We start from the raw sequence: 24483 nt of genomic DNA on the forward strand, positions 1-24483 counted from the left end.
ATTGGCAAACTGGATCTAAAATTGACTTGGTAATAGGAGACAGAGGGTGACAGTGAAGGGTTGCTTGGTGATTGGAAGCCTGTAACAAGAAGTGTACCACTAGGATTGTTGTCGGACCCTTGCTGGGTTTTTTTTAAATAAGTATTAGTGACTTGGATGTCAATGTAGGAGATATCATTGGCAAGTTTGTAGCTGGCACAAAAATTGGCATCATTGATAGTGAGGAGGGTAGTTGGGTTACAGAATAATATTGATCAGCTGGTAAACTGGGCAGGGCAATAGCAGATGGAAATTTAATCCTGTTAAGTGTGAGATGCTGCATGTTGGGGTGTCATATAAGGATGGGACATATATCATGAATGACAGGACCCTAAGGAGTATGGAGGAACAAGGGGACCTTGGTGTACAAGTCTAAAGATCCCTGAAGATGTCAGCACAGGGTGGTGAAGAACCCATACAGGATGCTTGCCTTCATAAGCCAATGCATTGAATGCAAGAGCAGGAAGGCCTTGGTACCACTTTATAAAACATTGGTTAGGTCACAGTGGAGTATCAGATGCAGGGTCTTGACCCAAAACGTTTACCTCCACAGATACTGCTTGACCCAGTGAGATCTTCCCGTAGTTTGTTTTTGCTGCAGAGGAAAGACACAGTTGTACTGGAGAGGGAGGAGAGGAGATTCGCCAGGATGTTGCCTGGTAGGGAATGTTTCAATTATGACAAACTGGACAGGCTTGTTTTCCTTGAAGCAGTTAAGTCTGAAAGGGGACCTGATGGAGATGTACAAAATTATAAGAGGCATACATAGGGTAGATAGTAAGAAACGTTTCCCCATTTCAAACGTGTCTAAGACTAGAATGCATAAGTTTAATTGAGGAGCAAGAGGTTTAGAGTTGATCTGAAGGAGAATTTTTTTTACCCAGGTAGTTGCAACCTGAAACACACTAACTGAGAAGGTGGTGGAGCAGGTACCTTCATATAATTTAATCAGCATCTGGACAAAGCACTTGAATTACCAAGGTGGTGCTGGTAAATGGGATTGATATAGATTGTTATTCAATGGTCAGCATGTACACGGTGGGCTGAAGGGCCTGTTTCTATTCTGTACAACTCCATCCTTCATGCAGAAGATATTGCTCTAAATATGCTGTTAGGATAGTACACATGCATGCAATTAAACATTGGACAGTCAACCCAGTTATGCGTTAAAGAGAAAAGATGCAGTGACAAATAAAGAAATAAATGCGCTGAATGAATCGGGCATTTGATCCACAGCAGAACATAAAGGTAACTTCTAAATGGACTGCATTTACAGTAAACAGAATTCTCCACACTTTTCCAGAACCTCTTTGGAATGTGGGAGGAAACCAGAGCAGCCCAGGAAACCCACACTGTCACAGGAAGAGCATGTAAACTCCACACGGATAGCACCCAAGCTCAGGATCAAACCTGGTTCACTGGAGCTGAGACAGCAGCATTAACTGCTGCACCATTGTGCCAACAACCTACTTCCAATTCTTTACAATATCATTCGACCTCACCTCTGCTTCAGCCCATCAATATCTTAATTGCCTCAATTATTCCAATGCTCTCTTGGTCTGTCAACCAGTTCCTATGCTCCATTAACTTGACTTTGTCCAAACTTCCACTGCCCACTCTCTAACATGCACCAAGTCCTGTACAGCGACTACTTTTTAACCAACCTCTTGGTAACTTGTTGTAATCTCTTTATGTGGTCAGGTGGCCATCCGTATATGATGCATTTTAGGACATTATATTATGTTAAAAGAATTTTGTAAATGCAAATTACTGATTTTGATGCATTCAATGAGTTTGAATTTGCTGCAGGATTTAAAGACCACACAGAGCAAGTTCTTGCAAATGAGAAACATCTTAAACCTTGGACAGAAACCACAGGACTAATGCTATCAGTCAATGCTCAGGTTCCCTGAACCTTGATTCCCTTCCACAATCGGAGGGGAATTTCTCAAAATTGTTTTTCCAAGGATAATGCATGATTAGAGGAGAGTATGGTGGTGAGGTAGAAAGATGTTTCATGTGTCTGTGGTAACACGTGACAGATCTCATTTACCCAGGAGGTCTCTCCTGCCCTTTGTATGTTCATAACGTCATACAGCATCTTTCACATCCTTTGAATGTCACAAGCCAAGCACCTTGCAGCTAATGAATTAGGTTTTTTTAAAATAGTTAAATGAAACCATAGCAGATAGTTTACATCAACAAACAAGATGAAATGCTTGAGTCATTAATCCTGGTGGTTGACGCTGACTGAGGAACATATGTTGGCCAGACACTAAGAGAACCCCTCAGCTCTTCCCCGAGTGAGGCCCAGGCATCCTTCAGTTCCACACAGATTAAGATCAGTGTACAGAACCAGCAGCAACAGTACAGCAGTAAACAGTGTGATTGCTATTATTGAAAACTAAATAGTGAGGCAACTATTTAAAAGAATATTTTACATGAAAGCCATCTGCACAACGACCACAGCCACAATTCAGTGTGTTCCTTGGCATTGTCACAATTCATTCATCAAGTATATGGTCACTGAAGATACTGAATAATGATTCAATGATTACATGCATGTCTTTTTCTTGATCTTTGAGCATGAGTCAATACTTAAAGGTTCCAGCAGAAGTGAATTCAAACCAAGAGAATCATATGCTTTAATTTCCCCAGACCATGATTGGCAACATCACAGTAGTGCAACTCTGTCATTTTAAAAATAAAATGAGAAAGCATTTTGACTTCCTTTACACTAAAATGTTGTGTGTTTTACCAAATGATAACTGGCAGAGGTGAAGCAAGTCACCAGACAGGAAGTAGTAATCAGGATTATTTAGAGCAGCAGGAGTACACGCCTCTGAACAGGCTCTACCCCAGGACTTTACATCATACTGGAGAGGAAATGGAGCTTACCCAAAATGTTAAAAGATCAGATATTAGAATTATGCTTTCTGTCTGCATACGTTTTAGAAATAGGGGTAAAACTGCTATTAACAGGGAATGCAATTAAGATTGATTTAGTTTATATAATGATTTAATGATAAATAGAAAGAGGATATTAAAGATCAAAATAAGACAAAAATACAAAACCGAAGCATGCTGCAATGATAAATGAACACAGGTTTGCCCTGGATGCTTCAGAAGCGCACACCAACACATGCTCCTATTTGATGAGGTAACCAGCTTTCCCAGTGACTCAGAGCATGCTTTCTACTCACTAGCAGTGAATTTATTTCACACATGTAACTTAAATTCACATTAACTTAATACTTACCTATCCAAGAATATGTCTGGTAGGGGTGGATAAGTTTGCATGTCAGGGACACGTTCATGAACTATTACCATGACAATCGATGTAAACCCAAAGACTATGAATACATAAATAGAACTCAAAATAGTCTTCCAGAACTCTGGGTCGAGTCGCCGTGTTTGATGTTTGTAGTATTTACCATTCTGATATTGTTCAGTACTCAAGTCTCCACCAGAACCACTGTCCCCAAGATGTTCCACACCGTTACACTGGCAGTCCTTGCTTTGTGCACAATTAGTGGCACATGCAACAGTACCAGGAAAGCATTCATCACTTGCATAGCCCATCTCTGCCAAGACATCTTTGTGCTGTTTTTGTAGTTTCCGAATAGATACCATTAACCTTTTAATATCGCCCAACACTTTCAGTTCTAAAGGTGGGCAGCGTAAATCATATTCAGTCAAAGTTAGCAAGGCGACACCATCCAGTCTGTGCTTATTACATAGAAGATCAACATATTCACTGAAGCCTTCCTCCTTTAGCCACTTGGCTACATGTTTGCTGGTCCAGCGTCTGATGTTAAATTGGCTTCCCGTCATGTTTCAACTGAAAGAAAAAACAATAAAAGGTCTTAACTGTGTGGAACTACATAGCTGATTTGACAGAATTTCTGGTCAATTGAAAAATATAATTTGATATTACAGATATGGAGGGTCATTTACTTCAATATAAGTCATGGCTTATTCTTCAAGGTCAAAGTCATTCAAGGATAGAACGTTCATAACTTGGAAGTGAATCATCTCTGGATGCCACAAGCTTGGATTCATAAAATAAGTGAATGAAACTGGCTTACACATTTCCTTCACTGACGGACTTATGATTCACTGTGGCTTTCATCAATACAGACATCCTTAATAAAACTGAAGCACATGAAACCAAATTCAGATTTTAGAAATGTTTGGAACCATTTTCCCGATTCCATTAGAAATGGCACAGCCATTCCCACTGCAAAAGATGAATCAAGTTGAACCAGATGTGTATTTAACAAGATGTTATTGCATTTGACAATGAGTTAGTATTTACTGGAACCCACCTTTGGAATTTTCCATAAACACCACCAAGTTTAAAATGCTAACGTTTGCATCAAATATCCCAATTTGTACCAAAACCAGTCCTACTTCATGGTGAATCTAATTCAATGCACTGAACAAAAAAAAAGTAACTTGGGTGTTATCTCTAGTATTGGTTTCTATATCATTTATGACTCACTCTTCCAGCATAACTCTGCTCAACAGGTAGCCATTCCTCAGTCACAAATACCATAACACCTAGCAACACAAATGTTTATAAAATATTTATCATTAAAAGTTCAGAATTATCCTGTAGCCAACAAGAATTTTATGGGAATCACTGGCACAGTTTAAACCATTAAATGTGTGGTGGGATATTGAATGATGACCTATACCAGAGAAGGGGGCAGAATCACTGATAATAATAACTTAGTGATGAATGGATACCAAAGAGAAACTTTAGGAAGAACCATGAATCTTGATCTCAGTTACCTTTGCACTCTATCCTCTGAAATTCTCCTTACTAGAACTCTCCCTCTTCATAAACTCTCCGACTCATATTTACAATCACCCTCTCCCGACTTCACATCTAGCCCTCCCTCAAGACATTTCTGCTCCATTTTCTTAATTATGGTGAAGGCCATTCCTGACTACATTGTCTACCTCAACATCCACATCACACTTTCTAACAAATCCATCAGTTTGCCTTCAGAATTCTATCCATCTCAGAACCGAGTGACCTCACATCCTCCCAAATTACAAAGATTTCTACGTGTCACTTGCCTGCTTCTCCCTACTTTAACCAATTCAACAACTATTCTCATAACTTTTTTCTGACCAGAATCCTATATTCCATACTTCCAAGCCTCAGCTCATCCAAAACTCTCTGCCACCATCCTAATTTCCACACACCACTGTCCAATCTTTTGTGACTGAATAAGTTGGGGGGTTGGGAACCAACCTAAATTCCTGTTCATGTTTAATTCCTCTCAAGTTTTACTATTCCATGTATTTGACCATTTTCAGTCCTATAATCTTCCTGTTCTGTCTTTACCTCTCGTTGTCTTGGTGAAACAGCTGGCATAATCAAAGACCCCACCCACCCGGGACATTCTCTCTTCTCTCCTCTTCCATCGGGTAGAAGATACAGGAGCCTGAGGGCACGTACCACCAGACTTAAGGACAGCTTCTACCCCACTGTGATAAGACTATTGAACGGTTCCCTTATACAATGAGATGGATTATGACCTCACAATCTACCTTGTTGTAACTTTGCACCTTATTGCACTGCACTTTCTCTGTAGCTGTGACACTTTGTACTGTTATTGTTTTTACCTGTACTACCTCAATGCACTCTGTACTAACTCAATGTAACTGCACTGTGTAATGAATTGAACTGTATGATCAGTTTGCAAGACAAGTTTTTCACTGGACCTCGGTACAAGTGACAATAATAAACCAGTACCAATAGCTCCACCGAGTCTTGAGTCTGCCATTACATACACCTTCCCCCTCTTTTGTAGACACACCAGCAGCCAGCTAGGATCAAAGATTTCACTGTTTTTTCTTAATACAATCTCAATTTAACTACACTGATGCCTGCTCCTCCAAACTCCATCTGAATTCTGATCCAAAATGAACAGAAATGCCAAACCAAAGCAAAAGAAAAATAGTGAAGCCCCTTTCACAATAAATTTACATGACATCTAATCCATCGGTGCTTGGGCAATGGATGCACACCCAGAAGTACAATTCAGATCCAGCGGGAATTTACTGCAACTATGATCTTTTCTCATAGTCTGCTTTATACTTTCTATTTTACTATTGACAAAGTCTCAGGAAAGTTTCTACTCAAATTGAGAAGTAGCATTCTGTGAACCAGCAGCAAGAAGGATCCAAGCTGCATCATCTGTTGACACAGGCCGCGACAAACAATATCATAACAAACCAACCCTCACAGAGAGTTATAATGTCACGTCAGGGAATGAGGCAACCATCAAGCTTGCAGGTAATCTCAGATCTGCAGCACAGTGGGGTGGCTGACAGAGCTGCTGTCTCACAGCTCCAGCAGTCCAGGTTCAGTTCTGACCTCCAGTACTGTGTGTGGAGTTTCTAAGTTCTCCCTGTGATCAGTGTGGGCCTGTTTAAGTGCTGAATGATTAGTAGTTCTAATCCACAATGAGAGATTCTATAAATATACTTAAGAGCCAAAAAGGGTATCTAGAGAGAGAATTAGTGCCCTTAAGGATCAGTGTGGTCATCTATGTGTGGAGCCACAGGAGACAGGGGAGGTCGGAGATGGGAAACGCCAACAACAAATCTGACGACAGCCCATCTGACCACAACACTTGCCATTGGTTTAATGTTTAAATATAAAAGTTGCACTAGAAGCACTTTAAACTTCAATCCTTTGATTTTTGACCTCGCACATCTACATAAACCAGATTGATAAAGCTAACCAAAGTCTCTCAACTCTGCTTTCAGGTTCTGCAGCTCACCTTTGACTTATCCAAATGTAGCATACTATTGATGAATATTTAAGACACCAGTTAATTTTTTTCTAAATTTACAACCGTTATCTTATAGAGGAAAAAAAATATCATTTAGAAGCTATAAGTACATACCTTAACCCATACTAATGGCTGCAGCAGATCGATAATGAGAGATGCACTGTGCCAGAATTAAAATTAGGATGAGTCCAAGTTAAATAAATGGATTGGAGATTTTAAAATTGAAGTACTTTAATTGAGATTACGTTATATTACCTTGCTGATTCAGTAATTCTAATCCTGCCTCATGTACACAGTATCATACTGTAACCAGAAGTTTTAAGTGAAGTTCATAACACACTACTCAGCAAATGCTATTAGCAAAAAGGCATTTCAAACAGGACAAGTGGCCATCCACGTTCTCACACTCCTGGCTTCCTCAAAAACAATATGATTCACAAAGTGTGGCACTATTTAATCACTCTCCTTAGAAATTCACTTCAGGCTACCTGATCTCTCCGCCCTCTTCAGGTGATCATAACCCAGATTAGGATTGCCATTCTCTCAATAAAGGGTGCGAGAGAAGAATATAAATATCAGCAACAAAATTGCATCAAAATGTAGGTTTTTGGCATAATGGGGCAATATTGCACTAAATAGGTGTGGTTAAATTGTAAGTGAGAGAGCAATGATCCACACTGAGATACACTGGCCTGAAAATAGAACAATGGAGCACACAGTTTACAATTATGAAGACAAGTGATCTCCGTCATCAATTTTTGAGAAAAGATAGAGGGAAAAGAATATGCAGATTCAGAAACAGTGTGAAAGAGTGCCAGGGAATTATGCGGTTGATGAGAAGACATTGGGAAACATTGAACAAGGAATGTAAATATTGGCCAGAGGCTTAATCCCTCATTTCCAAGAAACCAAATTAGCAACAGCAATTGGCTATACAACTGGAACTGGGTCATTCGGGATCTGTGGTCTAGTTGTTAACTATCACCCTGCAACAACAAGTGTGTTATTTCCCCACATGCTACGAGTAAACTTGATTACTCCTCACCAACAGATTCTTGCAGAGGATGGAATAATTTTCATTAAACACAATGATACAATTAAACAAATAGAACTCCAAAACTGGAGATACAAGAGAGACTGCAGATGCTGGAAATCTGGAGCAATGAACACAAAATGCTGGACGAACTCGGTAGGTCAGGCAGGCATCAATGGAGGGAAATGAACATTCAGTGTGGCCGAGACCCTTCATCAGAATGTTCATTTCACTCCATAAATGCTACCTGACCTGCTGAGTTCTTCCAGTATTGTGTGTTTGTTGCATACAACTAGATTGTTGCCTCAGGGCAAAGATCACAAGTACCTTAACAAAACTTTACATATACAGTGCAAGATACAGAGAGGCACAGGACTAATTCCCCCATCAAAGGGTCAAATGGACTCCAACATAAAATCTATGCATATGCGATATCATTGATTAAGCCATTTCAGCAGCATCCCCCGGGGTATTAAATTCAATGCCGTTTCACTGGATGTAATGGTTCCAGTAAAATAATTCTGAGCTGATTACATCCTATTTTCCTTGTCTGGGCTCAAAATTCAAACAAGGTATTTCTCTCACTCTCAGTATCCTGGATAACTTGGTAAATGCGTGTACAATTTACAACAGACAGCGAGTTAAAAGAATACATATGGCCAGAGAAGCAAAATGTACCTCAAAGTCACACCTTTCACCATTCAGATTTCCTTCTTGGCAACGGGAAGCTGTCTACAACATGCACCAAAATGTCACTGGTGTACAGATCTTATATTTTATATTACTACTTTCACATTACACCTGAGACTCGCATGCTCAAATCCCAAAATTCACTTAGGACTTAACCTCCAACAAAATTATGCCTTTTTAAGATAAAACGAATGTTCCTAAAGCATGATTGATTTGTAGAGGACATGTAAAAAGATGAATCCAGGTAAAGTAGGGTTACGGCTGATCTGAACCTGACCTAATCACAGCCAATACAAACCCAACCCAAGCCCAAATACTGACAACTTTTTCTCTACCTGACTCAGAGACAGATGCAGAACCTTGGTCCTAAGCATGAAGATTCACAGCCAAAAAAGGCCATACAAATCTAGGTGAAGTTCCTCATCTATCCCATAGGCTGACGGTTTCTCTGAGGCAAACTTTGTCAACACCTGGGAAAACACACCCTGACTCTGGGCAACCTTCCATGCTCACTGAAGACACAAGGGACTGGAGCAACACACAAAGCACTGGAGGAACTCAGCGGGTCAGGCAGCATCGGTGGAGGGAAATGGACAGTCAACATTTCGGAGTCCAGATGAAAGGTCTCAATGAAGACTCACTACCTAGTTGGATATCACCATCTGACTGTGACACTGAGGCAAACTTGAAACAGATGCCCACGAAAACACAAACCTGGGCAAAGTCTCACCAGCATTCATGGACTATCAAACCTATCACTGAGCCAAACCTGTCAATCAGTTCCAATACAACCACACGTCAAGTCAGTGGGTAGACCATCCTGACCATGCCAACAAGGCAAACTTGAATCCAATTCCCAAGAAACACCCCACCCCTCCCCAAGATTAAGCATTTTCCAACCACTCCCTTACCAAATATTAGACCCTTGAAATGGACACCCAAAAAAAAAATCACCCTCCCACCCTAGGTCACATCCCTCACCTGCTCCCTGGATGAATATCTCATGTAGCAGCCATACACCGATGACATCAGCTTTCAGTATGCTGAAATCCCATTCTCAACCAGGACTGAAAGTGGAGTTCAGTGGCATTATATCCCTGAGCAGAGGATTATTAAAGCATACACACCTATCACAGTATCAGTGACTCTTGGCAACTTGTTCCAAAGTCCCCTGGACACACAATATTCCAATCTGTGCTACAATGACTTCTATCTTCAAAAATCTACCTGAGCAAAGGGCAAAAGATACACTTTCTCCTGCACAAAACACTTATCAACACCTTTTAGCCATTTAGCTCATGAAGGAATTTGTGGGACTTTGGAACAAATTGCCTCACATTTTTTCATACTTACTCCAAGTGCCATGTTGCTACCCACTTACTAATCAATATCCTCGTGAAACCTCTTTGTACCCTCACCAGTACTAATATTCTCACTTAGTTTCATGTCATCAGCAAACTTGGAAATTTGATCCATCAGCCAAACCACAATATAGATTGTGAATTACAGGTTGCCCCCCCAATAACAAATGGTTCTGTTTTTACAGAAGTCCCTGTCGATTTTGTCCAGAAGTCAATATGGGAGTTCGATAAGGTAAACACACCTCCACGTTATTGTAATGAATGGCATCAAAAGCACACATGACTGATAGAAAGAACAATTACTAAAAGTGAAGAGAGAGGAAACTAGTTCTGCTGTTTGTAGGAACAAACATATGTACATACATTGGATTTTTGAATTTAATAATATTATGGGAGCTCAGCCATATGTAGGGGTGTCTGTAAGTCGGGCATTTGTAACCTGGGGATGGTCTGTAGTTGGGTTCCAAGCACCAACCCCTTGTACCCAACTAGCACAGTCAGCCAAACTGAGAAGGACCCTTTTATTTCTCTTTAGTTTCAGTTAACCAACTCTCAATCCACACCAGTATATTGCCCCCAATATCAAATGTGCCAGTTTTGTGCAGCAACTTTGTGTCAAAAGTCTTCTAAAGATACAAACACACCACATCCACTGGTTCCACCTCATCTACTCTACTAGATACATGTCCAAACACGACTAATCATGACTTTCATAAATCCACATTGACAGTATTTCACCATATTATTTTCTAAGTGCTTTGATATTACGTGCTTGATTATAAATTCCAGTATTTTTCTATGTCAGACAGGCCTCCATTTTCTCTCTCTGAGGGATTTCAGCAGTAAAGAGGTCAAGAGGGTTGAGAGCTTCAAGTTCCTGGGAGTGAAAATCACCAATAGCTTGTCCTGGTCAAATCACATAGATGCCACAGCCAAGAAAGCTCACAAGTGCCTCTACTTCCTCAGGAGGCTAAAGAAATTCAGTATGTCCCCTTTGACACTCACCAACTTTTATCAATGCACCACAGAAAGCATCCTATCTGGATGCATCATGGCTTGGTATGGCAACTGCTCTGCCCAGGACCACAAGAAACTGCAGGGAGCTGTGGCCACAGCCCAGCACGTCACGGAAACCAGCCTCCCCTCCTTAGGTTCTGTCTTTACCTCTCGTTGCCTTGGCAAAGGAGCCAGCCTAATCAAAGACCCCACCCACCCAGGTCATTCTCTTAGTGTAGCGGTTAGCATAACGCTTTACAGTGCCAGTGACCCAGGTTCAATTCCAGCCGCTGTCTGTAAGGAGTTTGTACGTTCTCCCTGTGTCTGCGTGGTTTTCCTCTGGGTTAGGAAGTTGTGGGCGTGCTATGTTGGCGCTGGAAGCGTGGTGACACTTGCAGGCTGCCCCCAGAACACTATGCAAAAGATGCATTTCACTGTGTGTTTCAATGTACATGTGACTAATAAAGAAACCTTATCTGGTAGAAGATACAAGAGCCCGAGGGCACATACCACCAGACTTAAGAACAGCTTCTACCCCATTGTGATAAGACTATTGAACGGCTCCCTTATACGATGAGATGGACTCTGACCTCACCATCTACCTTGTTGTGACCTTGCACCTTATTGCACTGCACTTTCTCTGTAGCTGTGACACTTTACTCTGTAATGTTATTGGTTTTACCTGTACCTACATCAATGCACTCTGTACTAACTCAATGTAACTGCACTGTGTAATGAATTGACCTGTACGATCGGTATACAAGACAAGTTTTTCACTGTACCTCAGTACAAGTGACAATAATAAAGTAATAGCAATACCAGAAGATGCAGTTATTCTCCCTGGATCAAAGGTTAAGAGAAATTTAATGGGGGGGGGGAGGGTGAAGGGAGGAAAGAGGATGGGGGGTCCACAAGATCATGACAGGTTTAGAATGGGAGGACAGATGGAAGAAGTTCCATTAGCAAGTATTAACACTTTGGGCAAAAGATAAAAGAGGGAATGCAAGGGAAAAAAACGCTCTTAATCAGAATTAATATGCACTTTGAAAGGGGATTTGGAAAGGCACTTGAAAAGAAATAACTTGCAGGGCTAAAGTAAAGGGTGTGGCGACTCACGGTCTAGTCGGGCGAACCGGCTCGGCAGTCGGGTCGCGCGGTGTCGGAGCGACGAGGCCCAAGATGGCGGCGGGCCTCGTCTTTCCGAGCGACGGGGAGAACCCGCGCGCGGGAAAGTCCTGATGACGTAGGACTTATGTCATTGCCGGTTTTTTGGGCGGGATTTTTCTCCCTTAAAGGGCCCGCGCAAGGCGGGAAAATAAACCAGTTCTGTTTGGCAATCCTCCGAGTGAGTCTTGTTTTATTCCGCGGTAGCAACCGCTACATTGGTGACCCCGACGGTCCAAACAGCTTTTGGACCCGCGAAATGGACGACAGCGCAGCAGCCAACGCAGTGGCCCTCAAGCTGCCCACCTTTTGGACACTTTGGCCCAGCGTCTGGTTTGACCAGGCCGAAGCGCAATTCCACCTTCGGCAGATCACCTCCGACTCCACGAAGTACTACCATGTGGTTAACTCTCTGGACCAGGAGACAGCCGCCCAGGTTGGAGACTTCATCCAGTCGCCTCCGGAGGAAGATAAGTACCCGGCTTTCAAAGACCTTTTGATCCGGACCTTCGGCCTCTCCCGTCGTGAGCGCGCCGCCCGCCTGCTTCATCTGGATGGCCTGGGGGACAGATCCCCATCCGCCCTAATGAATGAGATGCTGGCATTGGCCGAGGGACACAAGCCATGCCTGATGTTCGAACAGGCCTTCCTCGAACAGCTCCCCGATGACATCCACTTGTTAGCTGACGCTGACTTCAGCAACCCCCGTGAGGTGGCCGCCTGGGCAGATGTCCTGTGGAGGGCCAAGCGCGAGAGCAGTTCGTCCGTCAGTCAAATCACCAGGCCGCGAGCCAAACGCCCACCTCGCCCGGCCCCAGCAACCGAGCAGCCATGCCCCAGGAACGCAGACGACGACACAGGTGACCAGCTGTGCTTCTACCATCAGAGGTGGGGTGCGGAGGCCCGTCGATGCCACCCACCCTGCAAGTTTCAGGGAAACGCCAGGGCCAGCCGCCACTGATGGCTACGGCGGCTGGCCGCCGACAGAGCCTCCTCTTCGTTCAGGACAAGAAATCTGGACGGCGTTTCCTCGTTGATACTGGAGCGGAGGTCAGTATTTTGCCCCCGACAGGCCGCGACACTCGTGACAGGCCACCAGGTCCTCTACTCAATGCCGCCAACGGTACAACGATACGGTCTTTCGGCACCCGTACCCTTCAATTACACTTTGGCGGCAGCCGTTTTACCTGGACCTTTACCCTTGCCACCGTCGCCCGACCACTCCTAGGAGCCGATTTCCTTCGGGCCCACAACCTGTTAGTCGACCTGCGAAGGAAGCGGTTAGTTCACTCTAGCACTCTCCGGACCTATCCCCTGGGAGAAATCAGCCCACCAGCCCCGTGCCTGGACTCCATTTCCCTTTCTGGCGATGATTTCGCCAAGCTCCCAGCCGAATTCCCATCGATTTTGGCACCTTCGTTTACAAATTCTAGGCCCACACATGGGGTACGACACCACATCATTACCACAGGGCTACCCCTTCATGCCCGAGCACGGCGATTACCTCCAGACAAGCTCCGCCTGGCAAAGGAAGAGTTCCGTCACATGGAGGAGCTGGGGATTGTTCGCAGGTCAGACAGCCCCTGGGCCTCCCCCCTGCACATGGTCCCCAAAGCCACCGGAGGGTGGAGGCCCTGCGGCGACTACCACAGGCTGAATGACGCCACCACCCCAGACCGCTATCCCATCCCTCACATCTTTTCCAAAGAGGACCTCGTTAGGGGATACCACCAAATCCCGGTCCATCCGGATGACGTCCCCAAAACTGCGATTATCACCCCATTCGGCCTGTTCGAATTCCTTCGGATGCCGTTCGGCCTTAAGAACGCCGCGCAGACCTTCCAGCGGCTGATGGACGCGGTAGGCCGAGACCTGGACTTCGTGTTCATTTACTTGGACGACATACTGATCGCCAGCCGTAACCGCCAGGAACACCTTTCCCACCTCCGCCAGCTGTATTCCCGCCTCCGCGATTTCGGCCTCACGATTAACCCGTCCAAGTGCCAATTCGGACTTGACTCTATCGATTTCCTCGGCCACAAAATCACCAGCGACGGGGCAACACTCCTACCCGCCAAGGTGGATGCTATCCGCCATTTTGCCCGCCCCGACACAGTCAAAGGCCTACAGGAATTCCTTGGGATGGTCAACTTTTACCATCGTTTCATCCCTGCAGCAGCCCGTATCATGCGCCCTCTGTTCTCGCTGCTGGCTGGTAAGGGCAAGGACATCATCTGGACTGACGAGGCTGCGGCTGCTTTCGTTAAGGCCAAAGACGCCCTGGCAGACGCCACGACGCTGGTACACCCCAGGACTGACGTCCCGACTGCCCTCACGGTAGACGCGTCCAACACCGCAGTGGGTGGGGTACTGGAACAGCTACTCGAAGGCCACTGGCAACCCTTGGCATTTTTCAGCAAACACCTTAGACCACCCGAACTGAAGTACAGCGCTTTTGATCGGGAACTTCTAGCACTGTATCTGGCGGTCCGGCGTTTCCAATACTTTCTAGAAGGCAGGCCTTTCCCCGCTTTCACCGATCATAAGCCTCTGTCCTTTGCCTTCTCCAAAGTCTCCGATCCCTGGTCAGCTCGTCAGCAGAGACAATTATCCTACATTTCCGAGTTCACAACTGACATCCAACATGTCTCTGGAAAGGATAATGTTGTTGCTGATGCACTTTGCAGACCAACCATCCACAACCTATCCTTGGGTGTCGACTACACGGCCCTGGCTGACGCACAGCAAGCCGACGACGAACTGCCCAGCTACAGAACTGCAGTCTCGGGTCTACAGCTCCGAGATTTCTTGGTTGGTCCAGGTCAGCGGACCCTACTTTGCGACGTTGCGACTGGTCAGCCCCGCCCTATAGTCCCTGCAGCCTGGCGGAGACGCGTTTTTGACTCGGTACATGGGTTGGCGCACCCGTCCATCAGATCTACTGTCCGACTGGTCGCCAGCAAGTTTGTCTGGCATGGCCTGCGCAAACAGGTCAGTGAGTGGGCCAGGACTTGTCCGCACTGCCAGACGTCAAAAATCCAGTGACACACCAAGGTCCCACCACAGCAGTTCAAGCCTACCCGTAGGAGTTTCAAGAGGAGCCCGGTACCTCCTTACTATCGTGGACCGGTTCACGAGGTGGCCTGAGGCAACCCCCCTGACTGACATCACAACTGATTCCTGCGCCCGAGCGCTGCTCACAACTTGGGTCTCACGTTTTGGCGTTCCGGCCCACATCACTTCAGACAGAGGCACCCAATTCACTTCCAGTCTCTGGGCTGCATTAGCGAACCTGCTAGGGACCCAGCTGCACACCACCACGGCCTACCATCCTCAATCAAACGGGTTGGTGGAACGTTTTCACCGCCATCTAAAATCGGCCTTGATGGCCCGCCTGAAGGGTCCTAACTGGGTTGACGAGCTGCCTTGGGTCCTGCTCGGCATACGCACTGCCCCCAAAGAAGACTTCCGCACTTCGTCAGCTGAGCTTGTATACGGGGCGCCACTAGGTTGTCCCCGGGGATTTCATACCTGCCCTTCGGGACCAAGGGGAACAACCCCCAGCAGTCCTACAAAGACTGCGCGAGAAGCTTGGCGCCTTGGCCCCGATTCCCACCTCATGGCACGGTCAAGCCCCATCCTGCCAGCCCAAGGAACTACGGGACTGTAAGTTTGTTTTCGTTCGCAGGGGCACACCTCGGGCGCCATTGCAACGACCATATGAGGGACCGTTCCGAGTCATACGGAATAACGGATCCACTTTTATTTTGGACATTGGAGGCAGGGAACAGGTTTTCACGGCGGACCGCCTCAAACCGGCCCATTTGGATCTGCAACAGCCTGTCGAGGTTGCCACGCCGCGACGCAGAGGCCGCCCCCCTAAGCAGCAGCTGGCACAGCCCACGGACCTTGGGGACTGTCTCGCCGGTTCTGGGGGGGGTTGTGTGGCGACTCACCGTCTAGTCGGGCGAACCGGCTCGGCAGTCGGGTCGCGCGGTGTCGGAGCGACGAGGCCCAAGATGGCGGCGGGCCTCGTCTTTCCGAGCAACGGGGAGAACCCGCGCGCGGGAAAGTCCTGATGACGTAGGACTTACGTCATTGCCGGTTTTTTGGGCGGGATTTTTCTCCCTTAAAGGGCCCGCGCAAGGCGGGAAAATAAACCAGTTCTGTTTGGCAATCCTCCAAGTGAGTCTTGTTTTATTCCGCGGTAGCAACCGCTACAAGGGGCAAAATAATGGGGCCAAATGGCCGCCTTCTATGCTGTAACAATTCTATGATTCATTGAACCAAAGCCTATTACCATCAGTTTCTATGAGAGGATGGAGCTTGGGTGCCACATCACACAACCTCTTTGTTTTTTCAAAGCTTTAAGTAAACTACTGAATTACTTCAAATCCATTCTGAGTAGAACTTTAAACACATCAATGGTGAATGGATATATACCTCTGACACTTATACAGTGTAGCCCTGTGTTACAGCAGTTTGGATAACAAATTTCCAGAATTCACAAATCACTACCAAAAAGTCAGAGATACAGAATAAACATTCACTCATGGAATTTATGAGAGAAAAAAAATAACTAAATGTACACAAAACGTGAAAGAAACAACAAATGTCGTCAATTTTTGTCAAGGGTTCATGTTACAGAAAAGTTGCAATACAGATTGTTTTCTAGGAACGCAACCCCTCTGTAACACGGGGGTGTATGGTATCTGGATGCACAAACATCCACATGGTGTTGCAGATACATATCTAAAATACCCAATAAACAATGCCAACGGGATCACATTGGAGCCCATTAAACTAAAATCGTACTGCCCTTTCATTATGTACTGGACAACTCTATTGTTACACAAGTGTTCCAGTACCTTGAAAGTTACGTAATGTACAACAACAGTACTTTTACTTAACATCTCTATAGTTTACTTTCAATTAAAGTGACAAAAGGAGTCGTCAATAGTGGTATCAAATGGCACAAATGTTTTGGTTAACCAACTCTCAATCCACACTATCTGTTCCAATAACCTGTTCACAGATGCTGAGTTTGATTTTCACCAGGACTACACAGATTCAAATACCACTTCTTTGGTCCAAGCAAGGGCCGTATAACTGAATTCCAGAGATGAGGCAAGACTGACTGCCCTAGACATCAAAAGCAGCATTTGATTAAGAGTAGCATCAAGAAGCCCTGGTAAAACTGAGGTCCACAGAAATCAAGAAGAAAACTTCACACAAAGGTAGATGGTTGTGGTTGTTGGAGGTCAATCATCCAAGGCTCAGGATTTCACTCCAGGAAGCCAAATCATCTTCAGCTCCTTCATCAATAACCTTCCTTCCATCATAACTTCAGAAGTGGGGATGTTCACTGATTATTGCAAAGCATTTAATTCCTCTGCCAACACCTCAGCAAATGAAGCAGTCAACAGCTGCATGCAATAAGACCTAGACATCATTCAGGCATAAACCGACATGTAGCAAGTAACATTCAGACCACAAAAGAGCTTGGCAATGATCATCTTCCAACAAGAAAGTGTAACCACTTACCTTTGACATCCAATGGCATTAAATCATAGAGTCCCCCACCATCAACAGCGTGGGGTGGGGCTCACTATTTGACATGCACATTAATACTGTTTTAACAAGAGCACATTAGAGATTGGATATTCTGCAGTGAGTGACTTAACTCCTGAAACCTAAAGCCTTTTCACTGTCTACACAGCCCAAGTGCAGCTCCAACAACACTCCAGAAGGACAAAGCAGCCAGTTTGACTGGTTTCCCATTCATCCCTCTAAACACTTATTTGCTCCACCACCAGCTGCAGTGCACTGCACTTATTCACCTAGGCTACCCTAACAGCACCTCCAAATCACAGTGACCTCTACCACCAAGAAGAGCAAGGCTTCAAGCATATCATCAACAGCTTATTTCCCTCCAAGTCGCACACCATCCTAGCTTCAAAATACTTCACTGTTCTTTGATCATCACTGGGTCTATATCTTGGAGCTCCTGAAACAACAGCACTGTGAGAGCATCTTCACCAGAAGGCCTGCAGCAGTTGAAGTTGCTCACCATCACCTTCCACCTGCTCAAGTATAATTAAGGGACTGGCAATAAATGCTGGCCTTGCTCGTGATGCCCAGAAATGGATATGTAAGTTGTTCTATAGGGTAGGTTACATATTCACTTATCAGAAACACTGCAAAGCATTTTACAGCATCTTTTTCCAAGAGTGACAATTTAAATCAGAACATTAGAAATCAGGAGAATTGGCTTAGAAAAGTGGCAAGTAGGACCTTTTCTTAAAAAAAAATGACAATTGCACTCTGTGGCAAATCATAATTTAGCTCCCATTCAAGGTTACACTCCCATTTCTGCAAGCTAATTCCCATTGATCATTACTCTCATCACTGAATAAAAATGATCTATAATATGAATGGAATGTACCATGAAATACAGAAAAACAATGCAACCCCAAATATCCAATCAAGAATTAACATCAACTAGAGAATCACAAACTCAAAACAATCAGATCAATGTTTGATTAAATAACAATACATCATTGATGCCACTTTATTGGTGATGCATAGGTTGCACTCAGTATCAGTCCTACAATAAGCAGTATCTTTCCAATCCCCTTTCCTTCAAATAGGTCCTACAGATTCCATTCTGTGATTTTGGCAAAAGAGGGGAGATAGGTTGTAACACCAAGTACTGGGATTTCTACATTCATAAATCTTAACACCAATTTGTCTTCTCAGAAGCACATCTGCATGCAACAACTAACTATAAATCAGAATATTCAGCTGTCACAGCCATTCCCATTTACCAGTGTTGATCATTTTAGCAGCCCTGAGTACCAGGTCAGATGAACACTGGCTTTAGTAACACCAGGCAACAACAAGAACTGTTTCAGGGAAAACATCATATATATATTGATATCATCTGATTATGAGATATATTCTGCAGCCTTTATATTCTGTAGAGTATACATCACATTACGTACACAACACCAAAGAGAATTTCAGAAGCAAGAAGCAGAAAATGTCTGGCTGGAGCTGCAGTGAACTTGCACATCCTCTACACTGGCTTGCTATTAATAATTCCACCTAAATCTCTGCACATATAAGTCACTTCACAACTTTCATTTCATGGGTGTAAAGGCAGGGTGCTGGTGATCTACCTCAGAGTTGCTGCTTGCCATGAATTGATTTGGTATTGTTTCTCAGCATTTCTACACACTCTATCTCAAAATATTCTTTTACAAACCTGTGAAACATCTCGACATTTTTACAAAAACTAGTTGGCGTGGTCAAAGGGAACCAGGTTTAATTATGACAACAAGCCAAACCTATTCCAGTCCAGCAGGGTGTAATAATGAAACAAAACACTGAAAATTGCAAACCATTCACAAATTTGAAATCTGTGGACCAAAATAAGTCAGCTCATGAATACATCACCATCGATCAAGCACTGACAAAAGCACAACATGAGCAAATGCTCATGAGCTGTTGGTCTTTGCCATTCCCAGGAACTACAGACATCAAAAATGGTAGTTCCTGCAAGCAGCACAAACACTATCCACCACTTATTTACTTTTAAACAACACTTAACATAAAATAACTTAATTCTAAACTGACAGCAACAAAATTAATAACAATCTTTCAAGCACGAAGCACATCATTCTTTAAAGCAAATGGGTTCAAGCTTTTCGCCCATGTTAATTTGATATGGAACCTCAAGACCCATAATTATACCTCAGCTTACTTAATTTTTGCAAAAATTGGAGCATTATGGTTAAAGTTCCACCTGTGAACTTCCCACTACACCCCAGTTTCTCGTTCAGGGTAATTCACAATATTCAGCAAGTTCCCAGGTTCTGAGAAGAGAAACAAGTGACTACAATGGACCTCACAGTGTAACATTGCAAGACATCATTGCAAGATGTATTATATAAAATCCAAATGAATCAGAGAGGTACAACCAATATCATGACAGTATATTCCTAGATTATATGATTTTGTGAACTGCAACTTACTTCTATAGTTTGATGTAAACTACCCTTGGTATCAGCATTTGCCCAAATGTGGCACTGAAGAACCTTAATAAATGCAAAATAAGGGGAAAAATTCACCACAGTTGAGAATCCTACTCAATACAAAGGAAATCAGTTGTCTAAGCCGATCACCTCAATCCCAGAAGTCGCTGCTACAAGACTTCGTCACAGCAGTACCCATGGACCAATCAGCATCAACTAGTCCAGCAATGATATTCCCTCCATCATAAGGTCACATGGCGATGATCACTAACGATTGCAAAGTTGGATTTCATGCACAGTTCCCTGGATAACGCACCCACATCCAGATAAAACGCAGGTCAAATTTGTGCCACACTAATGCCAGGCAATAAATATTCTCAGCAAGAGTTTAATCATCTGCCCATGATATTGAAAGACATTACCAAAGTTCCCCTACCCCATCAACATTATCCTGGTGGAAGTAGTGTGGGTGGGGGGGAGAGAGAGCGCAAGAGCGAACACGATTTAGGAGGTTTAATTAGATACCTATTGTGCCTAACAGAGCGAGTTAGAAGCTGGATATCCTACAGTAACTCTCCGAAACCATTCCACCACCAACAGGCAATGGTCAACAATGCGATGGAATACCCTTCGATTGCCTGGATAAGTACAAATGCAGTAACACAAGTAGCTCAACACATCCAAGACAAAACAACCTACATGATAATCACTGAGCTTCTACCACTGGCACACCATACCTGCATTATGAATCAACGACACAATGCACTGGAGTCACTCATCAAGGTTCACTCAATGCACCTCCCAAACTTACAACTACTATCTGGAAGAACAAAGGCCATGGGCACATATAAACGGCAGGTCCCCCCCTCCCCTCCCACTGCCTAACTCACAGCCTAACAGACAATACAACTTGAGAGTGATAAAAACTCAAAAAGTCAGTTATAGTACACACCGTGACTCATCCATCATAACACACCTACACAGGTACCTACAGCACCTGACAACCCTGTGATCTCAGTCTCGCAGGCCGACATCAGAACGTCCTTCAGGAGGGTGAATCCCCGCAGGGCTTCAGGCCCTGAGGGTGTACCTGATCGAGTGCTAAAAACCTGCGCTGACCAACTGGCTGGAGTGTTCAGGGTCATCTTCAACCTCTCACTTCTGCGGTACGAGGTTCCCACCTGCTTCAAAATGGCATCAATGACTACCATCCAGTAGCACTTACATCTGTCATAATGAAGTGCTTAGACAGGTTGGTTATGGCTCGAATCAACTCCTGCCTCAGAACCCACTTGAATTCACCTATCACCACAATAGATCTGCAGCAGACGCTGTCTCTCCACTCTGCTCTGGACCACCTGGACAACTGGAACATGTATATAGGTGATAAAATAGGTGGTTTAGTGGACAAAGGAGAAGGTTATCACAAATTACAGGAGGATCTTCATCAGCTGACTAAGTGGGCCAAGGAATGGCAAATGGAGTTTAATTCAGATAAGTGCGAGGTGTTGCACTTCAGAAAGTCAAATCAAGGTAGGACTTTTGCAGTGAACGGTGGGGCCCTAAGGAGTGTTGTACAACAGAGGGTCCTTGAAATACAAATACTTGGTTCCTTGAAAGTGGAGTCACAGATAGACAGGGCGGTGAAGAAGGCTTTTGGCACACAGGCCTTCATAAGTCAGGGCACTGAGTATAAAAGTTGGGAGGTCATGGTGCAGTTGTACAGGACGCTGGTGAGGCTGCACTTGGAGTACTGTGTTCAGTTTTGGTTACCCTTTTATTAGTAAAGATGTTATTAAACTGAAAAAAAGAATTACAAGGATGTTGCCAGGACTTGAGGGACTGAGTTATAGGAAGAGGTTGGACAGGCTAGGACTTTATTCCTTGGAACGTAGGAGACTGGCTGGTCTTATCGAGGTGTATAAAATCATGAGGGGCATAGATAGGATGAATGCACTCAATCTTTTTCCCAGGGTTGGGGAATTGACAACTAGAGGGCATAGGTTTAAGGTGACAAGGGAAAGATTTAATAGTAACTTGAATTTCGATATTTACAGATTAGAAATTTTTTAAAAGTTACTTTATCCTCTTTTCTGACACCATATAAAATTGAAATTACGGAAAAAATTTTAGATTTTAATCCTTATCAGAAGGGCCTGACAGCAATAATTTATGATCGGATTATGAAAATACGTTCAGAGGAACTTGATAAAATTAAGAATGAATGGGAAAGAGAACTCCAGATACTTTTACCTACAGAGACATCGAAGAAAATACTTCAATTAGTCAATACACCTTCTATGTGTGCCAGACACTCTTTGATACAGTTTAAGGTGGTTCACAGGACCCATATGTCCAAGGACAAGTTAGCCCATTTTTATCATCATATAAATCCCATATGTGACAGATGTAATTCAAAGGTGGCTTCCCTGACACATATTGTTTGGTCCTGTCCCCTTTTGGAAAAATAGTGGAAAGATATTTTTAACATTATTTCATCTGTATTGAATATTGATTTACAACCTCATACTGCAATTTTTGGGTTACCAATGATGGAATCTCGCCATTTGTCTGCTTCTGCTCGTCGTATGATCGCCTTTGTCACATTAATGGCCAAGCGATCCATTTTGTTCAAACGGAAGGATCCAATGCCTCCCACCACTTTTCAGTGGTTTTCTCAAACTATAGCATGTTTAAACTTAGAAAAAATTAGGAGTGGTACTGTTGATCCTTCGCTTAAATTGGAGGAAGTTTGGAGTCCATTTATTCAATATTTCCATATGATATAAGCTGACCTTTTTCAGATCCCTTTCAATAACCCTTGAATGCAGAGGAGCGGAGTTGACGACATAGTAATGTTTCTTTTTCTTTTTAATTGAAGAAATATCAGTCCATTTTTTTTGGTTTATTATCAAATTTTTTTTTGATTTGGGGGTTCTTCTTTCATATAATTAAATCTCATTTCTTTTCAATATTTCTTTTTGTATTTGTTCACTTAATAAGAGAACAGGAGGTCTAGATTACCTTTTTTTTACTCCTTGTGATTATACATGTTAACTGTTACGATTGCTATCCTGATCTCAGCACCGTGTGTATAATTACTGATGTTATATATATTATTTTGTACTAATTTGAAAATTATAAAAAGATTGAAAAAGAAAAAAGAAAGAATAGTAACTTGAGGGGCAATTTTTTTTAAAACATAAAAGGTGGCATGTATGTCAAACGAGCTGCCAGTGGAAGTGGGTGAGACAGGTACAATAACAACTTTTAAAAGACAGTTGGACGGGTCCGTGGATTAGAAAGGTGTTGAAGGTTATGGGCCAAACACTGGCAAATGGGACCAGCTTGGATGGGGCATCTTGGTTGTAGACCAGTTGTGCCAAAGAGCCAGTTTCCATGCTGTATAACTCTATGATTCTACAACAGGCTGTTGTTCATTGGCTTAGCATTCAACATCATCATCCCCTCAAAGCTTATCATCATGCGACCAAGACTGGGGCGTCTATACCTCTCTCTGCAATTGGATCCTCGACTTTCTCACTGGGAAACCACAATCAATACAGATCGGAAACCTCATCTCCTTCTCACTGACCGTCAACACAGGCACACCTCAGGGCTGTGTGCTTAGCCCCCTGCTCTACTCTCTCTATACCTACGACTGTGTGGCTAAGCATAGCTCCAACGCCATCTACAAATTCACCGAAGACACCACTGTTGTTGGCAGAATCACAGATGGTGACGAGGAGGCGTACAGGAGTGAGGTAGGTCAGCTGGCTGAGTGGTGTCGCAACAACCTCGCGCTCAATGTCAGCAAAACCAAGGAACTGATCGTGGACATTAGGAAGGGAAAGTCGGGCAAACACGCACCAGACCTCACTGAAGGTTGTGCAGTGGAAAGGATGAGCAGCTTCAAGTTCCTGGGTGTCAGCATCTTGGAGGATCTATCCTGGGCACAGCACATAGGTGCAACCAAGAAGGTGAGCCAGCATCTCTACTTTCTTACAAGTTTAAAGAGATTCAGCATGTCTTCAAAGACTCTGACAAACTTATACAGATGTAGAGTGGAAAACATTCTGACTGGTTGCATCACAGCTTAGTATGGGAATTCCAATGCACAGGGATGCAAGAGGCTACAGAGAGCAGTGGACTCAGCCAGTTCCATCACAGGTACAGCTCTCCCCACCAGAAGACATCTACAAGAGGCCATGTCTCAGGAAGGTAACATCCATTATCAGCGACCCCACCATCCGGGCCATGCCCTCATCTCGATGCTGCCATCAGGCAGGAGGTACAGGAGCCTGAAGACCCACAGCTCAAGGTTCAACAACAGCTTCTTCCCCACTGCC

The 24483-nt window shown here is 44.0% G+C and overlaps 1 protein-coding gene across 3 annotated transcripts in view; it reads right to left on the reverse strand.

Annotated features, from left to right (window-relative positions):
- samd8 (sterile alpha motif domain containing 8) overlaps positions 1-24483 on the reverse strand; it is a 56948-nt gene that overhangs the window by 29720 nt on the left and 2745 nt on the right. Inside the window, exon 2 of one of the 3 annotated variants that reach the window (XM_052041624.1) lies at positions 3299-3880. The exons of 1 other annotated variant lie outside the window; for it this stretch is intronic. In XM_052041624.1, coding sequence (XP_051897584.1) covers positions 3299-3873 — 575 coding nt within the window. In that variant the 5' untranslated portion in view covers positions 3874-3880. Of the gene's footprint in view, positions 1-3298; positions 3881-24483 lie in introns of those variants that run through there. One more of the 3 variants, XM_052041625.1, reaches the window with a different exon arrangement.

The sequence above is a fragment of the Pristis pectinata genome, chromosome 30 (assembly GCF_009764475.1).
Source record: "Pristis pectinata isolate sPriPec2 chromosome 30, sPriPec2.1.pri, whole genome shotgun sequence".
NCBI lineage: Eukaryota > Metazoa > Chordata > Chondrichthyes > Rhinopristiformes > Pristidae > Pristis > Pristis pectinata.